Source organism: Aptenodytes patagonicus, chromosome 8, assembly GCF_965638725.1.
Source record: "Aptenodytes patagonicus chromosome 8, bAptPat1.pri.cur, whole genome shotgun sequence".
In the NCBI taxonomy this organism is placed as follows: domain Eukaryota; kingdom Metazoa; phylum Chordata; class Aves; order Sphenisciformes; family Spheniscidae; genus Aptenodytes; species Aptenodytes patagonicus.
Genome location: NC_134956.1, coordinates 7,242,106 through 7,262,925, shown reverse-complemented (window position 1 = coordinate 7,262,925; position 20,820 = coordinate 7,242,106). Strand labels below are relative to the sequence as shown.

The following is a 20,820-nucleotide window of genomic DNA, read 5'->3' as shown; positions in this document are numbered from 1 at the left end:
ACCTCAAGAAAAGAAAAAAAAAAAAACAACCATACACCCCAATTATACTAAAAGCAATATAAAAAAAGGAAAAGCCACGAATAGCTATTTTTTAAAAAATGCAAACAGAGTCTTTAGGGCCTTATGCTAAAGATTCATTTAAGGATCAATCAGCACAGGAAGTAGTAAAGAAAATCTGAACGCAAATCAAACTATGAACAACTGAAACTAACCTTGAACACTTGTGATCCAGGCTCATTGTAGGTTTTGGCATTCTTTGCCAGAAGATCTATATCCTTGGCCATTGCATGAATGCTTTTATAAGTTCCATTCTATACAACAAAAAACAGAACTGGTTAAAGTGGCAACCTTCAGACAGCATGAGAACTAAGTCAATAGTGAAAAGCAAAGGGAGTTAATATAGAATAAAGGGAACATTTATAGAAAAACAAAAACATATTTATAAAGAGGACAGATAAGTATGTCACCAAAAAAGAAAGTAACAAACATAAGTGCTAAGTCCTTACAGAGCTTACAAATGCTAAGTGAAAGATTGAAAAAATACTTAATACATTAGATTATCTTAATTTTGAAGGGTTCTGACAAAATGTGATTTTACCTTTATTCTCTAGTTCAATTAGTCTATGTGCTATCCCTCACTATTATACAAAATGCTAGAATTACACAACAAAATTTCAAATTACTGGAGAACTAAGATGAAAAATGCATCAGTACAAAATATCTATTTATAGCACTAGAACAAAAGTAGGTGATGATAATGCATGACCAAGCTTCAATACTTCAATGTTTTACAATAGCAGTACTTGCCAAGGAACTACTTTAAACCATCAAACATCAAGGAAACCAAGATATTCAGGCTCAGTGCCAGCACATTACAGTTTACGATGCTTGATCTTCAACACAGCTACTTCTGCAGCATTAATCCAGGACAGAGCATTAAATCAGCATAGCGTTCAGATTTTTAAGTAGCCGGGGAAAAACACATTGCCTTTCCTACCACCATAAACTTTAAGCATTCTAAAATTGTTAGAAGCCACAGTTAAACAAGTCTATACTCTGACACGTTAATATGCTCATACTGTACCTGTATCCTTTGGGCAATAGTTTTAAGATCTATGGGCTCCTTTATTATTGCATAATAATCTGGATATTGCTGGAAAACAAAAATAATTTATGTATTACTATAAACAGTCACAAAGCTATTGTTCTAATAGCTCATAGAATGAACTATTAGATGAATTGCAGATAAGAACAGTGTAAGCTTCATAAACATATCACTAGGCTTCAATTTGGGCGAGACAGATCATGAGGCAGATACAAGGAATTATAATTCATCAATAAACTGACTTAAAGGAACAGTTCTGTCTGAAAGCCAAATACGTGGTGATGGACTTCAGAGTATTTATTTTGCTGGTTAAACTTGTTACACCACAGCCTACAACAGAACAGTGAAATCAGACATATTTAAAAAGATTAAAAACTCTGCACCAAAAAAAAACAGTTACCTAAACTGGCAGAACAGGGCAAGCCCCAATCTGCAACGAAGGGCTGGGAACGAGTGGGTAGGAGCAAAGAAGGGAGGGAAGCTCTGAAAACAGCTGGAGTTTGCCACTGATGAGACAGTAACAAAGAACTGCACCCTGAGTGTGTCCATCATAGTGTATAACATCAGTTATATACATGTCCAGGTTTCCAACTTAGAACACAACCGATATTATTAAAATACCCACCACTTTAGAAGGAAGTTTCTGAAACAGTTCACTTATTAGGCGTCCTGATGGGTTTGTGGCAACAGCTACAGCTTCAAGAAGCTGTTCAAGAATTTCCTTCAGGTAACCTGGAGATGACTAATATAAGAGATGAAATCACAAAAAGTTTTAATAGCAGCCATAGTGGAGTGCTTCAAGTTGCACTGAAATATATGAGTTTACTTTTCAAAGACAGAAAAAATCAGCTATAAAACATGGATGCAACTTTTGAAAACAACATTGTTTATGCATTTAGGTAAAGCACATGAGAAAACTTTAATTTCACATTTACACTGCAGACTGTCAGACATACATTACATATTGTTAGAATAGACTTGGTTGTCAACATTAATGAAAATATGCATCCCAACATCACAAAAGCCAGACAAGCCCAAACTTCCTATCATCTTATCTGACTTATAAAACTCTCCAGGAACAGCTGCACTAACTGAACGGGACACACGCTGGAGAACGATGTCGTTAGACATGAAGCTTGCTTGCATCAAACCTCAACATTGGCATGATATCAAGCACACATCATATTGGTTTCAACTAAACCAGAACCACATTTTATCCATATCAGAAAACCTCATAACTTTTTTTTTGCTAGGCAAAAGTGAAACACACATACAATGCTGTGAAATTATTAACTAATAAACTTGTATAAGAAATACCTGTTGGGGCATCATTTAGCTATGAAAAGACTTAATGCTTTTTCATATATGGAGGCCAATCTCCCTCTCGGAGTCAGCTGACATACACAGCCATGGCTTCCTCCAACTGCAGCTGTCATGCCCACACTTACTAATTCAGAATTTGTGCCTTGATTGTCATGTCCTTCCTCATCTTCATCTTCCTCCTCAGCATCACCTTTTTGAACAAATTCATTTTTTGTGCGCAAATACAACTCCCATAATTTGCAGGCAGCTTTATATTCAGGAGAATCAGGCTGCAAAAACAAATCATATATTCTACTCAAAATTCAGATCATTCTTATCTGAAGGAAATTTATAAATTATTAGTTGAAAGGTATTAAATGCATTAAATAACAGAAAACCTGGGAAATTCCTGCTTCAGTCGTTCTTCAACAGAGATGTTAAGAATCGCAATAAGCGCTAGAAAATATAACCTCTATCGCTCCAAAGCATCTAAGTCTTTTGGAAAACTTAGCAATAAAATTACTTGGGTTGAGGCTTGGAAAAGCCTGTAAGATGAATCTGGAGAAATCATTAAGTTTTGTTGCAGCATAACACTACTGGCATTTAAAATAGACTCAATATCAGTATGCCAGAAATGTGATTTAAGCCAATACTGCTGCCATTGTGTGGCACTTGAAAATTGATTTCTACAGAGGAAGAATGCCAATAAATGTGCCAATATCTCTGAAAGCACTGCAAGGATTTACACTTTTCCATAACTCAGCATTAACTGTGAAATTCCAAAGAACTTGACAACACGCTACCACCTGGGTACACATCTAGGTAAATTTTCCGGAAGAGCTAGAAGCATTAGTAGGCAAATTAAGTTTTGTAAATACCCAGTTGGTAGTGGCAGACAAGCATGTGCCTATTAACATTGCTACTTAAGAACATTACCCAGAAAAGACTGCTTTTCCACTCTTTCATACTTTTCTTTCCCTTTCCTCTGTCACTTAACCTCTATTTCAGATACTCCTGCAGATATGTCACCTTATTACTGCTGATTATGCTCTTCTTCACTCTCTCAACCTCTGACAGCTTGTAATACAAATGAGAAACCAACATGAGAACTATTCTTAAGCTTACCTTATTAGGCTTAAATATTCTCAAGACATTAGACCAGGTGTTAATTACAAGGAACAGATTTAAAGGGTATTCTGCTCCACTAGTCTGCTTCCTTCTATATTAACGCAAGATGCTCAAAAGTGTAAGACTTGAACCGAAATACTAAAAACCAAAGGTTTCCATTCTAATCTAGCATTGCCAATAAAACACCTGCTGCAATAAAGACATTGACAATGAATCAGCCGTCCCTGTTTTATATGCGTCATTGGAACTGCCGTGGGCAAAGTGGAAGATGAAAAAAAGAAGAGGTTATGTTTGTGTGCCATACCTCCAGCTCACAACTCCATTTCTCTGGAAATGTCAACATTCCTTCATCCTAGAATGATGGCTACCTATTTCTATTCTACACGCAAGATTTTTATGATACAGGCAGAATTTCGAATCCACTATGCTGTAGGCAAAGGCAGCACACATTTTGTAAAACTCTAATCGTTCTTTCCTGCTATCAAGTCCTTCTCCCTCGTGTAGAAACCATGAAAAAGCCAACATTAATGGCCGAGTGCCTTGCAAAGCTTCAGGAGTACACAATGAATTTGGAAATCTTTGTATTTTTTCTACTGTAACCAGAATGTGCAAATGCATTAACCCATAAATCTGATTGTTTTTCAAAAAGCTACACACACACACACAAATGTAAACAAAATAAACATTGCTTTTCTGAATGTCACCTGGTTACACTGGTTGGGTTATTCAGAAAGCAGTCATTTGGATCATCTCCAAAGTCAAAGATATATGAAAGGTAATATTAGCAGTTTTAGATGTCACCACATACAATTTCACTGGTTTAGGTATTTAACATAGCCTTCCACTGAACAAGATTAATCCAATTTTTTCCCACTTCCTTACAGCAACTGCAATAAAACCCATTAACATCTGAAATAAAACACGTATCCAGTTTGGGGGAATGGACATGGGGGTTGCAACCCTGATGAAATACACCATCACATACACTCACAATCTATCATCACTGACCACGATAATCAATGTGCCTTTTTTTCATATTGTTAAATGGCCAATGGAAGAGAAAGATTCAACACTCCTACTGCATGCTTGCTGTTATTTATAAACTCTTCCTTTTGGGAAAAAAAATACTCTTTTTCTATTTCAAAAGGTCACACAGAGTGTGTTGTAAAATGGGAAGGCTTTGACAGAAGAATATTTTTCTCAGTTTACGTCTCTATTTTTGCTTTCCATCTCTTTTGGAAAACTACATGAGGACCCTCCCCACATTATTTTATAGCTTTCCACAGAAAAATTGCTATAGTAGGACATCTTACAAAGATACAGCGAACCTTACAGAAATATATCCAAACAACTGCAATGTGTGCTGTTCTCTTACCAATAATAAAGGCTAAACCGAAAATTTTTTGGCCAAACCAAGGAAAAACTTGAACATATCTCTACCACTTTTACAATGAATTTGAGCCTTTATATGTATTTTCCTCACCTTATAATATGCCTTCGCGTTGTTAAAGAGAAGCTGAAAATCAGCAGTCAGCACATTCACATCATCATACTCCTCCATCTTTAGCTTTTGTTGGATTTTCATTAAATCGATTGGCTGAGAAACCACTTCATAATAATCTGGCTGATTTCTGTTGCAATGACAAAAAAGGCATTATATTCCAAGCAGTAAAACCAAAACCACAGCACTAAAGTTTGTATGTGCCTATGACTAAATAAAACAAAGAAAATTCCAATACATTTTTGTTACAGCTAGAAGATCTGGACAGTGGTCTATTAGTAGGCTGACTTCATTACATGTTCTGCTATCATCCTCAATTTTCTGAGTTTAAGATAAAACTCAGTCTCTTACTTTATCTATTGCATTTTCAAGGGTCACTTCTATTAATCTTCCCAAGATATACCCTTAGTATCAGATTCCACCACTTATGTGGAATATTTTATAGTCAAAGACATAGATGTTTTAGGCAGGTGTCACAAGAAACATTTTAAATTAACTCAGTGTATCCTTTTTTGACTGAAAAAGGGCACCAGTGTCAGCATGCCCCATTGAATTACATCAAAGACTCGGATCAAACACTGGTGTGAAACTATGACATATTTAGCTTAAATTTTTCACAGCTAATAATGCTGAAGTATTCCTCAATATCCATTTACTCCCTGATTAAATCTCAGGTTCAAGGCTTAACCAGACCCATGGTCTTACCTTCGCTTCGGTGCCCTAATGAAAAGCTCACAAAGGAGCCTGCCCTGTTCATCTTTGTAATCTCTGATGGTGTTGTAAAGTTCATGGCATACAGCAATCTAAAATGCAAGAACAATAAAGTAATGAAAAAGGAGAAAATTTTAAGGAGGTAACAAATCAAAGCCTGCTTACAATGGGAAAGACAAGCTGCCAATCCACAGCGTGCTCTAAAGCAGAAGTATGAAGAAATTGGTGCATCTCATACATTAGTACGATACCTGACAAATATGCCAGGTACTGCAGAATTTTAATTTATTTTTTTGAACATAGGGAGCTTTCTTTCAATGCTAATTCTAAGTAAAACACCCAAAATGTAAATTAATTCAGTACAATTCTCTCTGAGTTATAGACAATTAAGACAACGACAGGGGTTCTTCCGCCCTGCAATTAATTAAAATTAGACTGCTAACTCAAAGGCGTAACAGAGACATTGTACACTTCAGCAATCACTGCTTGTGCCATTCCCCACTTATCTCTATCTGCATTTGCTATTCAGACATAGCTCTCAACTTCTGCACGTTATGATTTCAGCTCCTTCTCCAACATCCTTCCATCTGCTAAAATCATCAGCAAAAAAAGGAAAAGCAGCAAAAGGAAAATGGGAAAGAAAAAGATGAAACTGGGGAGACAAGAACAAGCCAAAGCTGAATGAGATCCTAAACAAAGCATAGCCAAGGCAGCAACAGATTCAGGGCCAGTGTATACGTGCTACATTTGATCATCCATTTTACAATCCAGCATTTCCCAGACAGGGATACAGTAACCCCAAGAAAAAAAGTTGTGAATAATAAGACGGTACTAACAGGATCTACAGTTGGGAGATTGGAAAGTCTCCTCCTCTTTCTGCTTGGGCCTGGTATATTCGTGGAGTGATGGCCATCATCAAAGTCTCCTCCGCTGATGCTGCTGGAAGGCGAGGTAGCTCTTCGCCTCTTGGAACCCATGGAATCCAACTTCTTCTATAATGAAGACAGATGTTCTTAAACTCATGGCATTGCATCCAAACTCTCTGGTGAGAGCTAACTATAAAGCTAGCAATGCTTAGGATGAGTCACATACGTTTGTTATATACTACAGTTCAGTTAAACCACATATCTAAACACCAGCTTTTTGAAAATGGGCAAGAGTAAAGGGAAATCAAAATGGTCCTACAGTTTTACAGTCACTGATGACAGCAATGTCAGAAAGCCCAGGGCTCACAGTGATGAAGATGAATTTAGCAGCTCTTACTAGGATACGTTCTTAAACTATCTACATTTTGATACCTCATCCCATGCATGATAACCAAGCGAGAACCACTGTTTTAATGGAAAAAGCTGTACAGAGACACGTGCTCAGTTCTGCTGTAAAAGCATGTCATTCCATGTCAAATTAAAAAAAAAAAACAACCACAACAACTAACCAAACAAAAAAAACCCCATGAAGACAACAAATTACAAACAAAAATTCAAATGGCTACTGAATACCTTGTCTTAGATTCAAGCCAAAAAAAGGTCTGGACCATCATGTGACCTGCCACTCCCATTTCATGTGTAGGATGAATGGCTCAATCATCAAGAAGTAAAAAAAGCCACCTCCTTTTTTGGCCATAGTTTTCCATTTACCAACACAAACAGTGACAAATGAATAACCACCATCCAACAACTGTGGTGATTTACTGAACAAGTTGTTGGCTCTTTCCCAACTTCCAGTGACAGCATCAGAAAAATATCTTTATTTGTAGCTGCCTCAAAGGCTGAAGACAGAATAGAACCATCTATCCCAGCCTATACCCATTTTCCAACCAAATCAAGGAACTTCTTCTAGGAAGCACTCAGTTGATTTACAAGGTATGGCAGCACAACATAACCTCATTAGAGCATTTATGTTAGAGACAGAATTAATTTCATGCAGACAAATGAGATGAATAAGGCAGGAATAATTAACAGTTAGGATAAAGAAAAGCAAAAGCCTAAAGCAGAGGAATGGAGAGAATGGTGCACATACAATCAATAATTTACCAGATTTACCAGAGTACAACCAGCACCTCGAAAAGCCAGTCTCCTCATAGTGTCTGAGGGCCAAGTACAGATACTGGGAGAAGGTAACACTCTAAGAGTAGCAAACGAGCAATGGTGTTAGTACAGCCAAAACTGGAAGACAAGAAAAAGGAAAGAGAGAGAGAAGAAAACTGAGAGTAGATAGATAATTAAAGAATAAAATCAAAGAATATATTGAATAATTACAGTGACAGAGAAAAAAAGCAAGAAACAGAAGGTAACTTTTTTTAGCCTAACAGAAACTCTACAAAGCAATTTTGTACACAGAATGCTAGACATTTCTGTCATTTTTACAGTAAAAACACATTTCTCTCATGTTCCTGAATACATATTACAGATTTCACAGCCCCTTGCTAGAGAATGATTCATCAAGCAGAGCAGGGAGTAAACACAAGCGATATCTGACCTGAGAGTAAAAACCAGAAAGCAGTAAAACTTACAGAATGCGAAGTAGTACAGTGCTTATAACAATAAGAAAATAATTTTAAAGGTCAAGAGACATTTAATAGACTCTCTAGTGATGATGCACCTCCATCAGTCTTCAGAGTGGATTTTTATCCTCATAAATAAGCAACATTAAGTATCCAGCCATACAGGTTCACCATATGGTGATATACCTGTTTCAATTTCTAAGCAGTCTCCGAGTCTGATTTTTTTTCAGAAATCCCATGCGAAATGTACAGAACCATTTCATGGCAAAATGATTGCTTCTATTTAGTTCATACAACTACTGCCTTCAATCAAACCCCAGAGAGATTGTTTTCCTGTTCAGTATTCTGGACATTTTTGTAACACGCACATACAGAGAAACTCTGTGCTTTATTAGCAGGCAATTCATCTCAGGAACGGACAACCAGCCTGTCGCTTTTGGCACTGCCTCCAGCTTTTATCTGAGAGCTACAGTATCGAATGGCTAACACCAGGCGTGTGCTGATGTGGAGGCTGCTAGAAAAACACAAGTTCTTGGTTGTGAAAGAAAGGCAGGAGGGACTACTGCAATCAATAATTCTGGTTCACCCAGGAATCCAAAAGTACACTCAGTCTAATCCCATCCTGAAATAAAGATTTGGAGACCCCCCAACCGGCACCTGCCTGCAAACTGCCTACAGGCTTCTCCATGCCCGTTATCTGAGGCACGTGCGCTGTGGCTCTCAGCCATATGCAGACACCGGTGTACGCTTGTACAATCAAGACACCTGGCTGTTCTGTACACAGCCTCCAAAAACATTTTTCTCCTCTAATAACCAAGGGAGACTTATCACAGTCTGAACAACATCAGGAATACTCAGTGAGAGAACTGCTTACGTAAAACTCCTACTGAATGTCAGGCTCCAAAATACAAACTTCTCTCTAGATCTCCACGCTCATAAACACAGATAATCCTACTGTGCACAGAAATGTATTATGTTTTAATTAAGAACAGGTCTCCTAGACTTTCTTCTGCAACGTAACTGCTAGCTCACAAATCTCTCAACAGTCACACCAAGAATCTCCACCACCACAAACAAGCCATCTCCTGTGCAACAGGAGCTTGGGCATCTTTTTAATAATTGCTCACATTGCTCATAAAAATGTCACATAACCGTAGATAAGTCTGTAAGAAATGCTTTGGCCATTACTAATATACATGTATACTAATATATACACAACGGGTGGAAGATTGCCTCTCCCAAAAGCTATATTACTGATCAGCACAAGTATTACCCAGTCTAACCTCATTAAATGAGCAGTTTTTACGTGCATTTGAGACAACACGCTCAAAACAAGCCAAGGAGGTTCTAGCACACATTTCATTTTCTGCCTCCGAGTAGAAAAAAGCTAAAAGCCGATAGATACCACGGAAAGTATTTTATCGTTATCAGGATCTCCCACGTTTCAACAGAAATACTCAATAAATCGTGGTAAATTTAGCAAACGGAACAAGGGAGAGAAACACAGCCAGAATTTCCCCCGATTACGGATCACATTGAAACCAGCTACAACATAGGAAAAGGGGGACGGCAGCAACCAGATGCTATAAAAGGATAAAGTTGGTGAAGAAGTGAGAGGCACAACGCACCGATCGTTTATCAACACTGGGACAAGAAACAAAGAGGCAAAACACGTAATTTTCCCAAACCGTCCCGCAGGCGGGCCCCTGCCCGCAGCCGGCTCGCACCCTGCCCGGTTTAAGAGGTGCTATTGTTAGCCGGAGAAGAAGGAGACAAAGAAAAACACCTTTTCGGGCACCGGACCAGCCTGTGCCCTCACAGCCTGACAGGACGATGTCCCCTCCCCGGCCCGCGCTGCCACCCACACCGGGCAGGACACGCTCCCGTCCCCCGGGCCTCGCTCCAGAGGCCCCAGGAGCGGCCGCGCCGCCGCCGCCGGCCCTCGGCCACCCGCCCGCCGTCATCGCTGCGAGCTCGGCCCAGTGACGGGACGGGGCGCTGGGGGCGGCGGGGGGGACACCGCGGGGAGGGCTGAGGGAGACACCGGGGCCAGCGGGGTCGGGACGCCAGTGAGGGACAGCGACACCGAGGGGGCCGCGGCAGGGCGGCCCGCGCCCAGGGCCGGGGCCGCCGCGGGAGGCGGGGACGGGGGAGGTGACAGGAGGCGGCGGAGGGGCTCGGCGCCCCCGGCCCGGCGCGGGGCCCGCCGTGGCGGAGCCGCTGCGCGGCCGGGCGGCGCTGCCTCCCCGCGGCGGCCACACAAAGGGAGGCAGCGGCCTCCTGGCTTCGGCCCGCCGCCCCGCCTGCGCGACCCCGGCGCCGCGCCGCTCACCCAGCTGGCTCCGCTCCGCCTCCGACAGCCGCGGCCGCACTCGCCCTCCGCCGCCCGCCCCGCCACCGCTACTGCTGCTGCCGTCGGTGCCGCCGCCGCCGCTCCGTACCGCCGAGCCCGCCGCTGCCGCAAAGCCCGCCCGGCCGCTAAACGCGCCGAGCCCGCGCGACACCTCCGGCGAGGAAGGGCCGCTTCGCTTTACGGCAGCGCCCGCCGGCGGGAGGAGGAAGGAGCGCGGCCTTCCACGTGGGGCCGCGGCCGAGCGCGGCCCGGCGGCGCCATGAAGCGGCCCAGTGAGCGGCGGGCCGGGCCGGGGCGGCGGGAGCACCGGTGGCCGCGGGTGGGGGCGGGCCGCGGGCAATATCGCCGGCGAGCGCTCTGAGGCGAGGGAACGGCGGGGGCGGGCGGCGGCGGCCCGGGACCGGGGGAATGGCGGCGGGCTGGGCTGGGGTGGGGGGAGCGGCCGCCCGTGGCCGAGCGAGGGACGGCGGCCGGGGCGGGGGAATCGGACACCCGGGCTCGAGGGAACGGCGGCGGTGGGAGCTCGGCCGCTTCCCCGGGCGCCCGTGAGCAGGGGGGGGGCTGTCGCCGGGAGGCGGGTGGGCCGCCGGGAGCCGGCGCTGACGGGCGCGGTGCCTTGCAGAGCTGAAGAAAGCCAGCAAGAGGCTGACCTGCCACAAGCGCTACAAGATCCAGAAGAAGGTGAGTCCCGGCGGGCTGCCGGCCCCGCGGCGGTGCGGGGCCCCCGGGCCGCCCCTGCCCCACGGAGCGGGGGGGGAGAAGGGGGGCGGGGGGTGTCTGCTTCTAATTAAAGCTCCACGCTAACTAGTTTAACACTAAAAACATTTTTTTATATATTACTGCAGAAACATGTTGTACGTATACTCGTACACGATCAGGATGTTATATTGAGTGTTGAGGAGTCTGGACTGTAGCGAGGAGTTTGCTTTCCAGTTACCACTGGCCGAAGGATGACGTAGAAGGGAGCGTAGGTTTTTTACGCCGTTACATTTGGCATTATTCTGGGCTGGTACGTTCAAGTGTAGCTTTACGATGAGACATTATGCAATTGAAACACTTCAATCTAAAGTCAGAAACGTACCCTTTTTTACTCTGTATCTGTAAACGGGAGGGATACATCCCTTTTTTTTGCCTTAGACTGAGAAAATACTCTTGTTCCTGTCTTCAGATCAGAGAACACCACCGAAAAGTCAGGAAGGAGGCCAAAAAACGTGGACGCAAAAAGCCCAAGAAAGATCCTGGTGTTCCCAGTGCTGCACCATTTAAGGAAGAACTTCTACGGGAAGCGGAGCAAAGAAAGCAGAGGGTAAAATACAATTTTGGTAAAGGGGACAAGAACTGAGACCATTCCTATCTTCAAGGAAGCTTTGTGTGTATGTTGCGTGCACATGTGCACGCCCAGAGGTGCAACCGTGGTAGATTATACATGGTCCTAGTAGACATGTACTTTGGAAAAATAATATATTTATTTCCAGCATTATACAGTGTGTAACAATTACTTTTAACCTTCATTTCATCACTGTATAAACATGCTGGAAGTGTCATTTTTAATGTAATCAGAATTGCCTGTGATGCTAAGATACATAGGTGTCCCATCAGAAGGCAAAAAGTTAAGTCTTGGCATTATGTGATTATACAGAAAATAAGGGTCTGCTGTCTGCAGCATGGAGTAATGTGACATGAGAGCAGCACCCTTATCAGTTGTAATGTTGCTGCTGCACGGCTCTTATTTTGGGATCTAGCTAATGGATGTGTGGCCTCTGGTTTTGAGGCAATTGAAGGCAACAGTATTCGTTTCAGGGTAGGATGCAAAAAAAGTTCCCAGTGTCACTTGGACAGCCATGACTTCTAAATAAGCTGTGTCTGGAACTTTGGTCAGAAATAAGTAAATGGGGAGAAAGAACAGTCTTACCACCTTCAAATGTGTTTTATCTGGCTTGGGGTTTTGTTTGCAATCAGCTTGAAGAACTAAAACAAAAGCAGAAGCTCAACAGACAGAAAGAACATGAAAAGAAGAGGAAGCTTGAAGCTAAAAAGAATGCAGCCAACATCAAGGAAAAAGCAGAGGGAAAGGTAGGTGTCTGGTATGATTTTGATTCTCTGAAGCTTATAGAAGCAATAAAAGTCATCCTGAAACTACATCTTCTTAAGCAGTATGTTACGTGTTACATTTTTGTGTTGTATATGCACGCACGTAGAATACACTAATTCTCAGTTAAATCATTCCCTTTCATTTTTATTTGCATTCAGGGATCCTCTGGCAAATCTAAAGCAAAGACTAACAAACTGCTGGATAAAAATTCAAAGAAATCATTTTGCAGGGAGCTCAAGAAGGTGAGATGTTTCAACTGGTTTTTATATAATTAGATGAGAGTCAGCAACGAGACCACTTGTTACTTTCCTTTTTTGCATTACTGTGCAGCTGCTAGAGAGTATAAAGGTTGCTTGTGATAAACTTCAACACTGAAGTAAGGGATTTTGCAACAGAAACTATGGGGGTTTCAGTCTTGTCTGGTGTGAGCTACTGAGACATCCAGCCAGCACTTTGAGGCATTAGACGTCTTGGGCCAATGTTAGTACATACTGAGTGATCAGAGAGCTCCTGTAGTAGTGAGGTGCTAGTGTCTAAGGATTTCTTGCCTTTGGACGAAAAAGATGAAAATTGCTTCAGCTTTCTGGTTTGTAGTTCAGAAGAAAAGAGCTCAAACAAGAGCCGTCTTATGAAACCTCACCAATCGTTCTATGAAATTCAACAGTAGCGGTTGTAAGCCACAGCTATTCCAGAGTTGTCATCTGTCAAATGGTCTGTCGTGGCTGATTTGAGTCTTCTCTCTTTTTTCTAACCTAGGTGATTGAGGCCTCAGATGTGGTTCTAGAGGTTTTAGATGCAAGAGATCCAATGGGCTGCCGGTGTCCTCAACTGGAGCAAGCTGTAACTTGTTCTGGAGGAGACAAAAAGTTATTGTTGGTTCTGAACAAAATTGGTAAGCAGCACAGGTTTTCTTGAAGTGTTACTTGGTCACTGTGTGGTTCTGTGGTAGGTGAGCTATGAAGAAGATTTTAAAGGAATCTGAGCTTCCATTGAAGACATAAGATCCAACTCTGAGCTCGCTGCCCTCCTGAAGGGGTCACATTTCCTCCACCTTTTAGTCTAGTTTGCTAAGAAAACACCACAGACAGGTAAATGCACATTAGCCCCTTTCTTTTGCAATAACTTCTGAGGGCATTGGCCAGTTTCAGCCAAATTTGACAGAAGTTAAAGATCTTACAATTTTTAACGTTTTTGTGAATGTAGGTGAGTAGGCAGAGGTCACAATGCTGGTCCCCGCTGAGGCAATGGTTGAGTTAAAGATAGCAAATCGATGCAATAGTTGTATTTGAAATTTGGCTTTGGGAAGTATTTTCTCGCTTCTGTTGCTGTTTGAAAGAATCCACACAAAAGCAGGTGTAACCAGCTAAAAAGGCTGGAGATTACTGGGTTAGCAGCAGCAAAAAAAGCAAAGGAAATACCAACAGTGACAGCAAGAGCAAAGGGAACTTTGTAGTAGAGTAGCCTGTGCAGGGATGATGGGATAATCCTTCACAGAACATCACTCTCTACCAAAGTCTCCTAGCAAGACCCCAGCATTAAAAACCTGATACAGGGGCCAAAAATGTCATTGTGGTATGTTCTGCTTGAGGCAGAAAATAAAGACTGAAACTTGCAACACACTGGGTGCCTTTGGGGAACATACCCAGTACATTATTTGTCATAAAGAAACATACTAAATGGACAAAATACAGCCTGGTTCCTGATTCCACATTAGATTTCCTCCACACAGAGATATTTAAGATTCACAGGAGTAAAAGGACTGTGCTCTTTTTTCCAGATTTAGTGCCAAAGGAGAACTTGGAGAAATGGTTGAATTATTTGAAGAAGGAGTTTCCAACGGTTGCTTTTAAATCGGCAACACTGATGAAGGACAAGACTATGGTAAGAGCACCGCAGGCTGTCTCGTGACTGTGTCATATGTGTTTGCAATCATACATGTTGAGAAACAGGAACTCTTGTTCTTTAAAATTCCTTTTCCCCTTGATTGTACCGCTGTGACTGATGGATATGCCTTTGCACTTTGACTAAGCTTTGTGGTACTGTGGAGGAATCCTTGCTGTTGAAATACGTGTTGTTTTTTGTGCCCAGGACACTGGACTAGAGTAAAAACAAGTCTCTTTTTTTTTAACTGTAAGGAGTACAGCGAGGGGAGGAAGATGAGGATTTTTTCATGTTCTACATAGGATGGTTGCACCAGTTACATCTGAATTGTTTTGTAGGTAAAGTGGTGCAGGCGATGCTACTGCACTCATCCTCACCCTGGCCATCAGTAAAGGTAGCATCTGACATTATTTCATGAAGAGTATAAAGGGGTTAGCTCCCTGTGTCCTAGTCTCAACTCTTTGAAGATGCTCGTTTGAGTCACATGTGTATTAATACATAATGCTTCACACATCTTAACCCTGATAACAGCATAGTGAAATAGACCCTCCTGCAAAATGGTGCAGAAACTGCAATGCAGAGAGCAGGTTTTAAAATCCTTCAAAAAATTGAAGCCTCTTGAGTGAATTTGCAGATTTAAGGATTCTACCATCTGAACATACATGGTTACTTTATGGTCACACAACAAATCTGCAGTACGGCCTGAACTGAAATCACAAGCCCTGTAAGTCAGTTCACATTCCTTTTTCTCTTAGTAGTTGATGGCTACCTTTTTTACTGTCACTTAACTGATTAGCTAATTTCTTATTAAACTAATTCCTTCTGTTTAGAAGAATGCATTAATATCATCTAATAGAGGACAGGAGTTGGAAACACTACAGTAGGTAAATAAATCTAAGCATACATTATTTATCTTCCTAAATAGCACCTGACCATGTGGGGTTTTTTGCCTTTGAATCCTGTAGCCGGAACAGTTCACAAAAAGACGTGCTCGTGTTGATTTATCAAGAACCACTGAATGTTTTGGAAGCAAATGCCTTTTGAAACTTCTTCAAGAGCACGGCAAGACTCAAAACAAAGCCATTCAGGTTGGGGTAGTAGGTAAGCGTTTCGAGAGTTTCCTTCTCCTCCCATAAAGCTTTGGTATCCTGTATTGCAAATTGGGTGAAACAACTAACACGCAACTTTCTTTTGGGCTTTCTAGTCATTGTTTTTACTTTCACCTAAGACTCACTATTGTAGTACTTCAGTTGACAGCAATCTATGCTGCACTTACATGCATCTAGTGCATGCAATCTGTGGAAGACACATTGTGTGAGGCCTTAGCTGATTCACCAGCTTAGGGAAACGAGAAGCAGGTTACATGCCGTGCAGCTTGCACTGCCTTCCTCCTGTCTGGTAAGATTTGTGGTGTTACACTCAGTGATGTCTTTCATGTCCCTTTTGTTATCAGTGTGAGAAATGAGGATACAGACTTTGTCTTACTTCTGTAGTGAAGACTTCAGATCCAACTCTGATCTCACACTGAAGATGTACTTTACCAAAGACACCTGGAAGAAGCAGTTTTGATCAGTGTTACATAGGCTGAATTTTCTTATTTAACTTACAAGGATTTATGTGGTTTTCTTCAGGTTTCCCTAATGTGGGAAAGAGCAGCATAATCAACAGTCTTAAAGGAGTTCGTGCTTGCAATGTTGGCCTAGCAAGAGGTGTTACCAAGTAAGCTGAGTCTGATAAAAACCTGTTCATTTCCCTGTTGCTGTGTTCCGATTACCTTGAATTTGTCACTTGTGTACAACTTCCATCCATTAAGGGCGAAGTATGCCCCTGTGTGCAGTTTTAAATGCACATTTCAGTTTGCCAGGATGAAAGACATTGATCTGTGTGATGCAAGCTGTCACGAGGGAATACAGCGTATAAACTTGCTCTTTTTGTACATTTAGATTTCTGTCCTACACAAAGCATATGATGAAAAAGCACTGAAACTGACTCTGTATGAAGTGCATTCAGTCCAACGCTGAGCTTTGTGTCTTGCATCCCTCACCATTACCAGTCCTTTGCTAGTTGATTTATCTTTATCTACTCACAGTGCATCTCTCTCTGAATAGGTCCATGCAAATTGTGCACATTGATAAACAGACCAAGATGTTAGACAGTCCAAGTATAATTGCAGATCCTTCCAACAATGCCCTGGCTCTGGCCTTGAGAAGTATCATAGACACTGAAGAATCGGGCTCAGCAGATGTGCTTGAAGGAGTAGATGCCATTCTAAATCACTGCAGTAAACAGCAGGTGAGCTCCATCTTTTTCCACACCTCTCACTGCATTTGACTTCTCTGTATGTTTCTTAGGTCAATAACCAAAGCTTGTTTCACTTCAACTAGTTCTGGTAGCTTTTGCACTGCTTTCCCCTAACCATAAAGAGTGGCAAACTTTGGTTATTGTATCCAACACTAAGTGTGATCTTTCATCCTTACAAATGGAAGGCAGAAACACATGCCAGGATCCTGTCAGCCAGAGTCTGTTTTCCCAATAACTTTTCTAATTTTTAAAAAACTCTTTTAAAGGGCTTTTAAGATCTCATCACGGTATCAGAGAGTGAAAAATGAAGATACTCTGACTGCTTCCTATTACTACAGTGAAGACCTCAGATCCAACTCTGATTTCACTCTAGTTTCAAGTAGATTAGCCTAAGCCTAATTCCCATTCAGTTCTGTGGTAACTGGTTTTTCACAAACTAGTGTGCTGTCTCTATACACCCACTAGCATGGGTGAATGGCAGATGAATTTGTTGATGAAGTAGGCATTTTACTTTGTAATGTTTAGTGCCACATGCAAGAGAAAAACGGCTCTTCACATACTTGTTCATCCTCATTGTAACCCAATTTGATTTGCTTTTTTATTCCTAAAACTAAGAGAAAAGTGGGTATCTCTTTCTGAATGCACCATTTTCTTTTGCACTAGGTAATGATGCACTATAGTATCCCAGATTTCAGGAACACTGAGGAGTTTTTAACTTTACTTGCCCAGAAAAGGGGTATGCTGAAAAAGGGAGGTGTTCCTGATGTAGAGAATATAGCTAAATTACTACTTTGTGACTGGACAGGGTACGTATGCTATGAATTTTGCTTTATGCTGCTCACCTTTTTTCACGTCGTTAATCCAGCACAGCAGAAGCTCCTGAGTCCTGCGAAGTACTTAGAAAGGAGAGGCTGCTTTTTTTGTTGGTTTTTTCTTCTTTCTCCCATTGTACTTTGGTAAAGAGAGCTGGATTGGCTAGCAGATCTAGAGAACACCATCCATGGATAATTTTCTGAAGTAGTGAAGGATACATAGAAAGAGTCAAAGCATGTTGCACGTTACTCCATAGCCAGTTTGCTGACTTCTGCTATTAACTCTGTTAGGGGAATTTGCCTTCCTCTCAAATACTGAGAGCATGTAGTCCTCTACTACAGACGTGAAAGGATATGGCAAATTTTCTGTGGAAATTTATAGTGGTTCCTATATTCTGAGGGTGGGAATAAATGTAACTCAGTAATTGAGTGTGACTTTCCCTTGCTCAAGTGGTTCAGCTGCTTTTACAGCTCATGATTTTACAGGCAGATGATTTGTGGTGACAAAGTATGCCATTTCTTTTTCCTCTCAGGAGTGGGCTATCCACTTAATACTGCTACTGACAACTTCAGAGTCAAATTTAAATAACTATTTAAGGGCTGTTAAACAGATGATAATAAATGAGTAGTTAGGTTGAAGAGTTTGAGAGGTTTGTGCTCTGGGTTTTATTTTTAAATACAGTGATCTAACTATGTTATCTTTGGTTGTTTTTTAATGCTGATATTTTATTTTCCTAGAGCTAAAATAAGCTACCACTCACAACCTCCAGGATCTCAGAGACCACCACCATATCTTACAGAAGACAAAATAGCTGAAATGCAGGAGTGCTTTAATTTAAAGAACCTAGAAGAAGAAAACAACAACACTGTTCAAGGTAGGACTGTTACTGTAATGCACTGCTACCATTAAGAGTGGTAGTAGTAGTTTTAATGGGAGATTTTGAATGGAAGTCCTCCTGGGGTTTATATGATAGCTTTGCCAATATGCAGTGAATATGAACCTTTTAAGAAAGAAATGGATTCTGATGCAACAGAACAGTGCATGTGTGTGCTGTCTTAACACAAATTACCCCTGCTAGTTCTTAGTTTCTGCTCATCTGACCTAACCTTCCTAAATAGGAAACAGGGGAAAAGAACGTTGAAGAGCATATGAACACTGGCTAATTAGGCCAAGAAAATACATTTTACTCAGTGCAATCTGTACTCAAGTCTTTCAGCTCCTAGCAGTCTTCTGTAGATGCCTCAGGGAAAGCTATTCTCAGAGAATTGTCCTTTGTTCTACCTGCTTATGTGGGAGTCTTGTGGAAGGGAGGGGGCAGGACTGTCTTTTTCTAGCCCTGACCTAAAATGGCTGTCCTCTCAGGGGGTGAGCATTACATCTGGTACTGTCTAACAGTGACTTAACAGACACTTATGTTTTTCTCAGCTTTAAAATACCCCAGTCCAGCAAGTAGCATCATTTTCCAGTCAGCTGGTATGGCAAATGGGACAATAGAGGAAAATAAAGTGATAGAGGTAGCATCAGAGTGGGAAAACTTGGAAACAAGCAAGGAGGGGAAGGAAGAAGAGGAGGAGGATTTCACAGAAAGTGATGATGATCAAGATGATATGGAAGAAGAAGAAGAAAAGGATGTCAAAGAGGTAAATCAGGGTTTCACTAGGCTTTTATCTGTTTAGATCCTGACACCAAGTACCCAGTGAGTACTGGGTTGCTGTAAACTGAGAATGTGTAGGCACTACGGAGCCACCAGGAGTAATCAAAAAAGTCTTTCTCCTGGAGATAAGGGTTGGGCTTTTTGCTTAATTAAGGAAACAACATTGTTCTGAGTTAGTTCTAAGGCAGTGTGTTCCTGACCAACTATACAAGGGGACATCCACACTATCATCAGTCTCTGTTAGCTTTCATTTGCATGGGAGACTTCATTAGTGATGTCTGAATAAACACATATGTCTGACCTCTCTGACTTGTAGGAAACCAAAGTTCAGGTCACCAGGAAAGCAAAACTTGGAAAACAACAAACAAGTCCTACAAATTCAGAAAAGCAGATAGCAGGTCTGTATTAAAAACCCTGGCTTGAAGGATAGTCTCTAGTACTCTAGCACTTGCATTGGTTTCACTAACACGTCATTTTCTTTTCTCAGAAAGTGAATATTCCAATTCACTATCATTCAGCTTGGATAAGACAGCAGATGAAGATGATGCCTACGATTTTAATACAGACTATGTGTAATGAATTATGTGTGAAGACGCTGTTTGGAGACTTACTACTGGCTTTCAGAACAGTCATGAAGACTTGTGCTGCGGCAAAAGTTGGAGGAATGCTGCATACCAGCGCTGTTTCGAAGATTGACAATTATTACTGTCAAATAATGTATATAATACTGTATCTCCCTTGATTGTTCCAGATTTTATACAAGTCTAGGAAACTGACTGTATTCAGCTTTAAGTCCTAAACTTTATTTCCTGTATTAAAATACAAGCCTATTTTAAAAATTTCCTAATAGACTTCTGAACATAAAAAGATGTTTCAAAAGGATAAATGCTTTGTATTTTTCTTTGAAAAACAATGGTAAATGTTTAGTTCTAGTCATGTTTAAGCAATTAAATTTCAAGGTAAGTTTTCATCCTCCCTTCATAAAATTTAATTGTTTTTCCTAGAGGATTACGGAGACTGTACCCCTAGCGTGTGACTTCAGTCAGTAAGTTTTCAGTATACTTATGCAAAATGTAGAACTTGCATATGTAAAGGTTCGCTAGAAAATGCTACTTATTTCAGCTAGACATAAGGTATTTTATCTAAGCACTGCCTTATATGTTCAGAAGTTTCACTGGAAAAGGTAACCGAGATTATGTTATTAGTAATCTGTCTTCACTGGGGAACATGCTTGTTATGGTGCTCTTGAACAAAAGACGTATTTCCTGATGACACCTATTATACATGGCAACAACTGGTAACTGTAAAGCAAAACGTTGCCCTGTGCAGTAAGAACATGTTACTGCGCTCAGCCTATAGCAGAGCTGGGGTAGCAAGAAAATTACCAAGAGGCCCTGCAGCTACTCAACAAATAAAGCATTTAGAATAAACGCCTGACACCAAGCATCTTCCTCCTATGTGCCTGTTCTCTTCCTC

The 20,820-nt window shown here is 41.5% G+C and overlaps 2 protein-coding genes and 4 non-coding genes across 13 annotated transcripts in view; 5 read left to right on the top strand and 1 right to left on the bottom strand.

Moving 5' to 3' along the window:
* PBRM1 (polybromo 1) overlaps positions 1-10,627 on the bottom strand; it is a 65,843-nt gene extending 55,216 nt beyond the window's left edge. For 4 of the 8 annotated variants that reach the window (XM_076346170.1, XM_076346175.1, XM_076346174.1 and 1 more), the window contains exons 1-9: positions 10,583-10,620; positions 7,790-7,912; positions 6,584-6,739; positions 5,742-5,839; positions 5,019-5,166; positions 2,554-2,697; positions 1,731-1,847; positions 1,085-1,153; positions 213-311 (exon numbers count right to left, since the gene is read on the bottom strand). In XM_076346170.1, coding sequence (XP_076202285.1) covers positions 213-311; positions 1,085-1,153; positions 1,731-1,847; positions 2,554-2,697; positions 5,019-5,166; positions 5,742-5,839; positions 6,584-6,739; positions 7,790-7,828 — 870 coding nt within the window. In that variant the 5' untranslated portion in view covers positions 7,829-7,912; positions 10,583-10,620. Of the gene's footprint in view, positions 1-212; positions 312-1,084; positions 1,154-1,730; positions 1,848-2,553; positions 2,698-5,018; positions 5,167-5,741; positions 5,840-6,583; positions 6,740-7,789; positions 7,913-10,582 lie in introns of all 8 variants that reach the window. The other 4 variants (XM_076346171.1, XM_076346176.1, XM_076346173.1 and 1 more) reach the window with 3 other exon arrangements.
* A 179-nt stretch (positions 10,628-10,806) lies between these two features.
* GNL3 (G protein nucleolar 3) lies at positions 10,807-20,795 on the top strand. Its single transcript, XM_076346166.1, has 15 exons — positions 10,807-10,875; positions 11,226-11,284; positions 11,772-11,909; positions 12,563-12,676; positions 12,854-12,937; positions 13,452-13,587; positions 14,473-14,576; positions 15,542-15,677; positions 16,208-16,295; positions 16,685-16,868; positions 17,541-17,683; positions 18,428-18,564; positions 19,116-19,330; positions 19,661-19,742; positions 19,832-20,795. The coding sequence occupies exons 1-15, from the start codon at positions 10,863-10,865 to the stop codon at positions 19,918-19,920; spliced, it is 1,722 nt and encodes a 573-aa protein (XP_076202281.1). The 5' UTR covers positions 10,807-10,862; the 3' UTR covers positions 19,921-20,795.
* On the top strand, positions 13,647-13,722 carry LOC143164341 (small nucleolar RNA SNORD19). The gene has a single exon (XR_012996052.1). It is a non-coding gene; the product is annotated as a small nucleolar RNA SNORD19 (small nucleolar RNA).
* On the top strand, positions 16,033-16,106 carry LOC143164342 (small nucleolar RNA SNORD19). Its single transcript, XR_012996053.1, has one exon. It is a non-coding gene; the product is annotated as a small nucleolar RNA SNORD19 (small nucleolar RNA).
* Positions 16,530-16,607, top strand: LOC143164344 (small nucleolar RNA SNORD69). The gene has a single exon (XR_012996055.1). It is a non-coding gene; the product is annotated as a small nucleolar RNA SNORD69 (small nucleolar RNA).
* LOC143164343 (small nucleolar RNA SNORD19) lies at positions 17,177-17,252 on the top strand. The gene has a single exon (XR_012996054.1). It is a non-coding gene; the product is annotated as a small nucleolar RNA SNORD19 (small nucleolar RNA).
* Positions 20,796-20,820: the final 25 nt, after the last annotated feature.

Coding starts and splice junctions, on each gene's coding strand:
- GNL3 (XM_076346166.1), top strand. Junction 11,910..12,562: donor CGGAGCAAAGAAAGCAGAGG/GTAAAATACAAT, acceptor GTTTGCAATCAG/CTTGAAGAACTAAAACAAAA. Junction 19,331..19,660: donor AAGAAAAGGATGTCAAAGAG/GTAAATCAGGGT, acceptor TCTGACTTGTAG/GAAACCAAAGTTCAGGTCAC.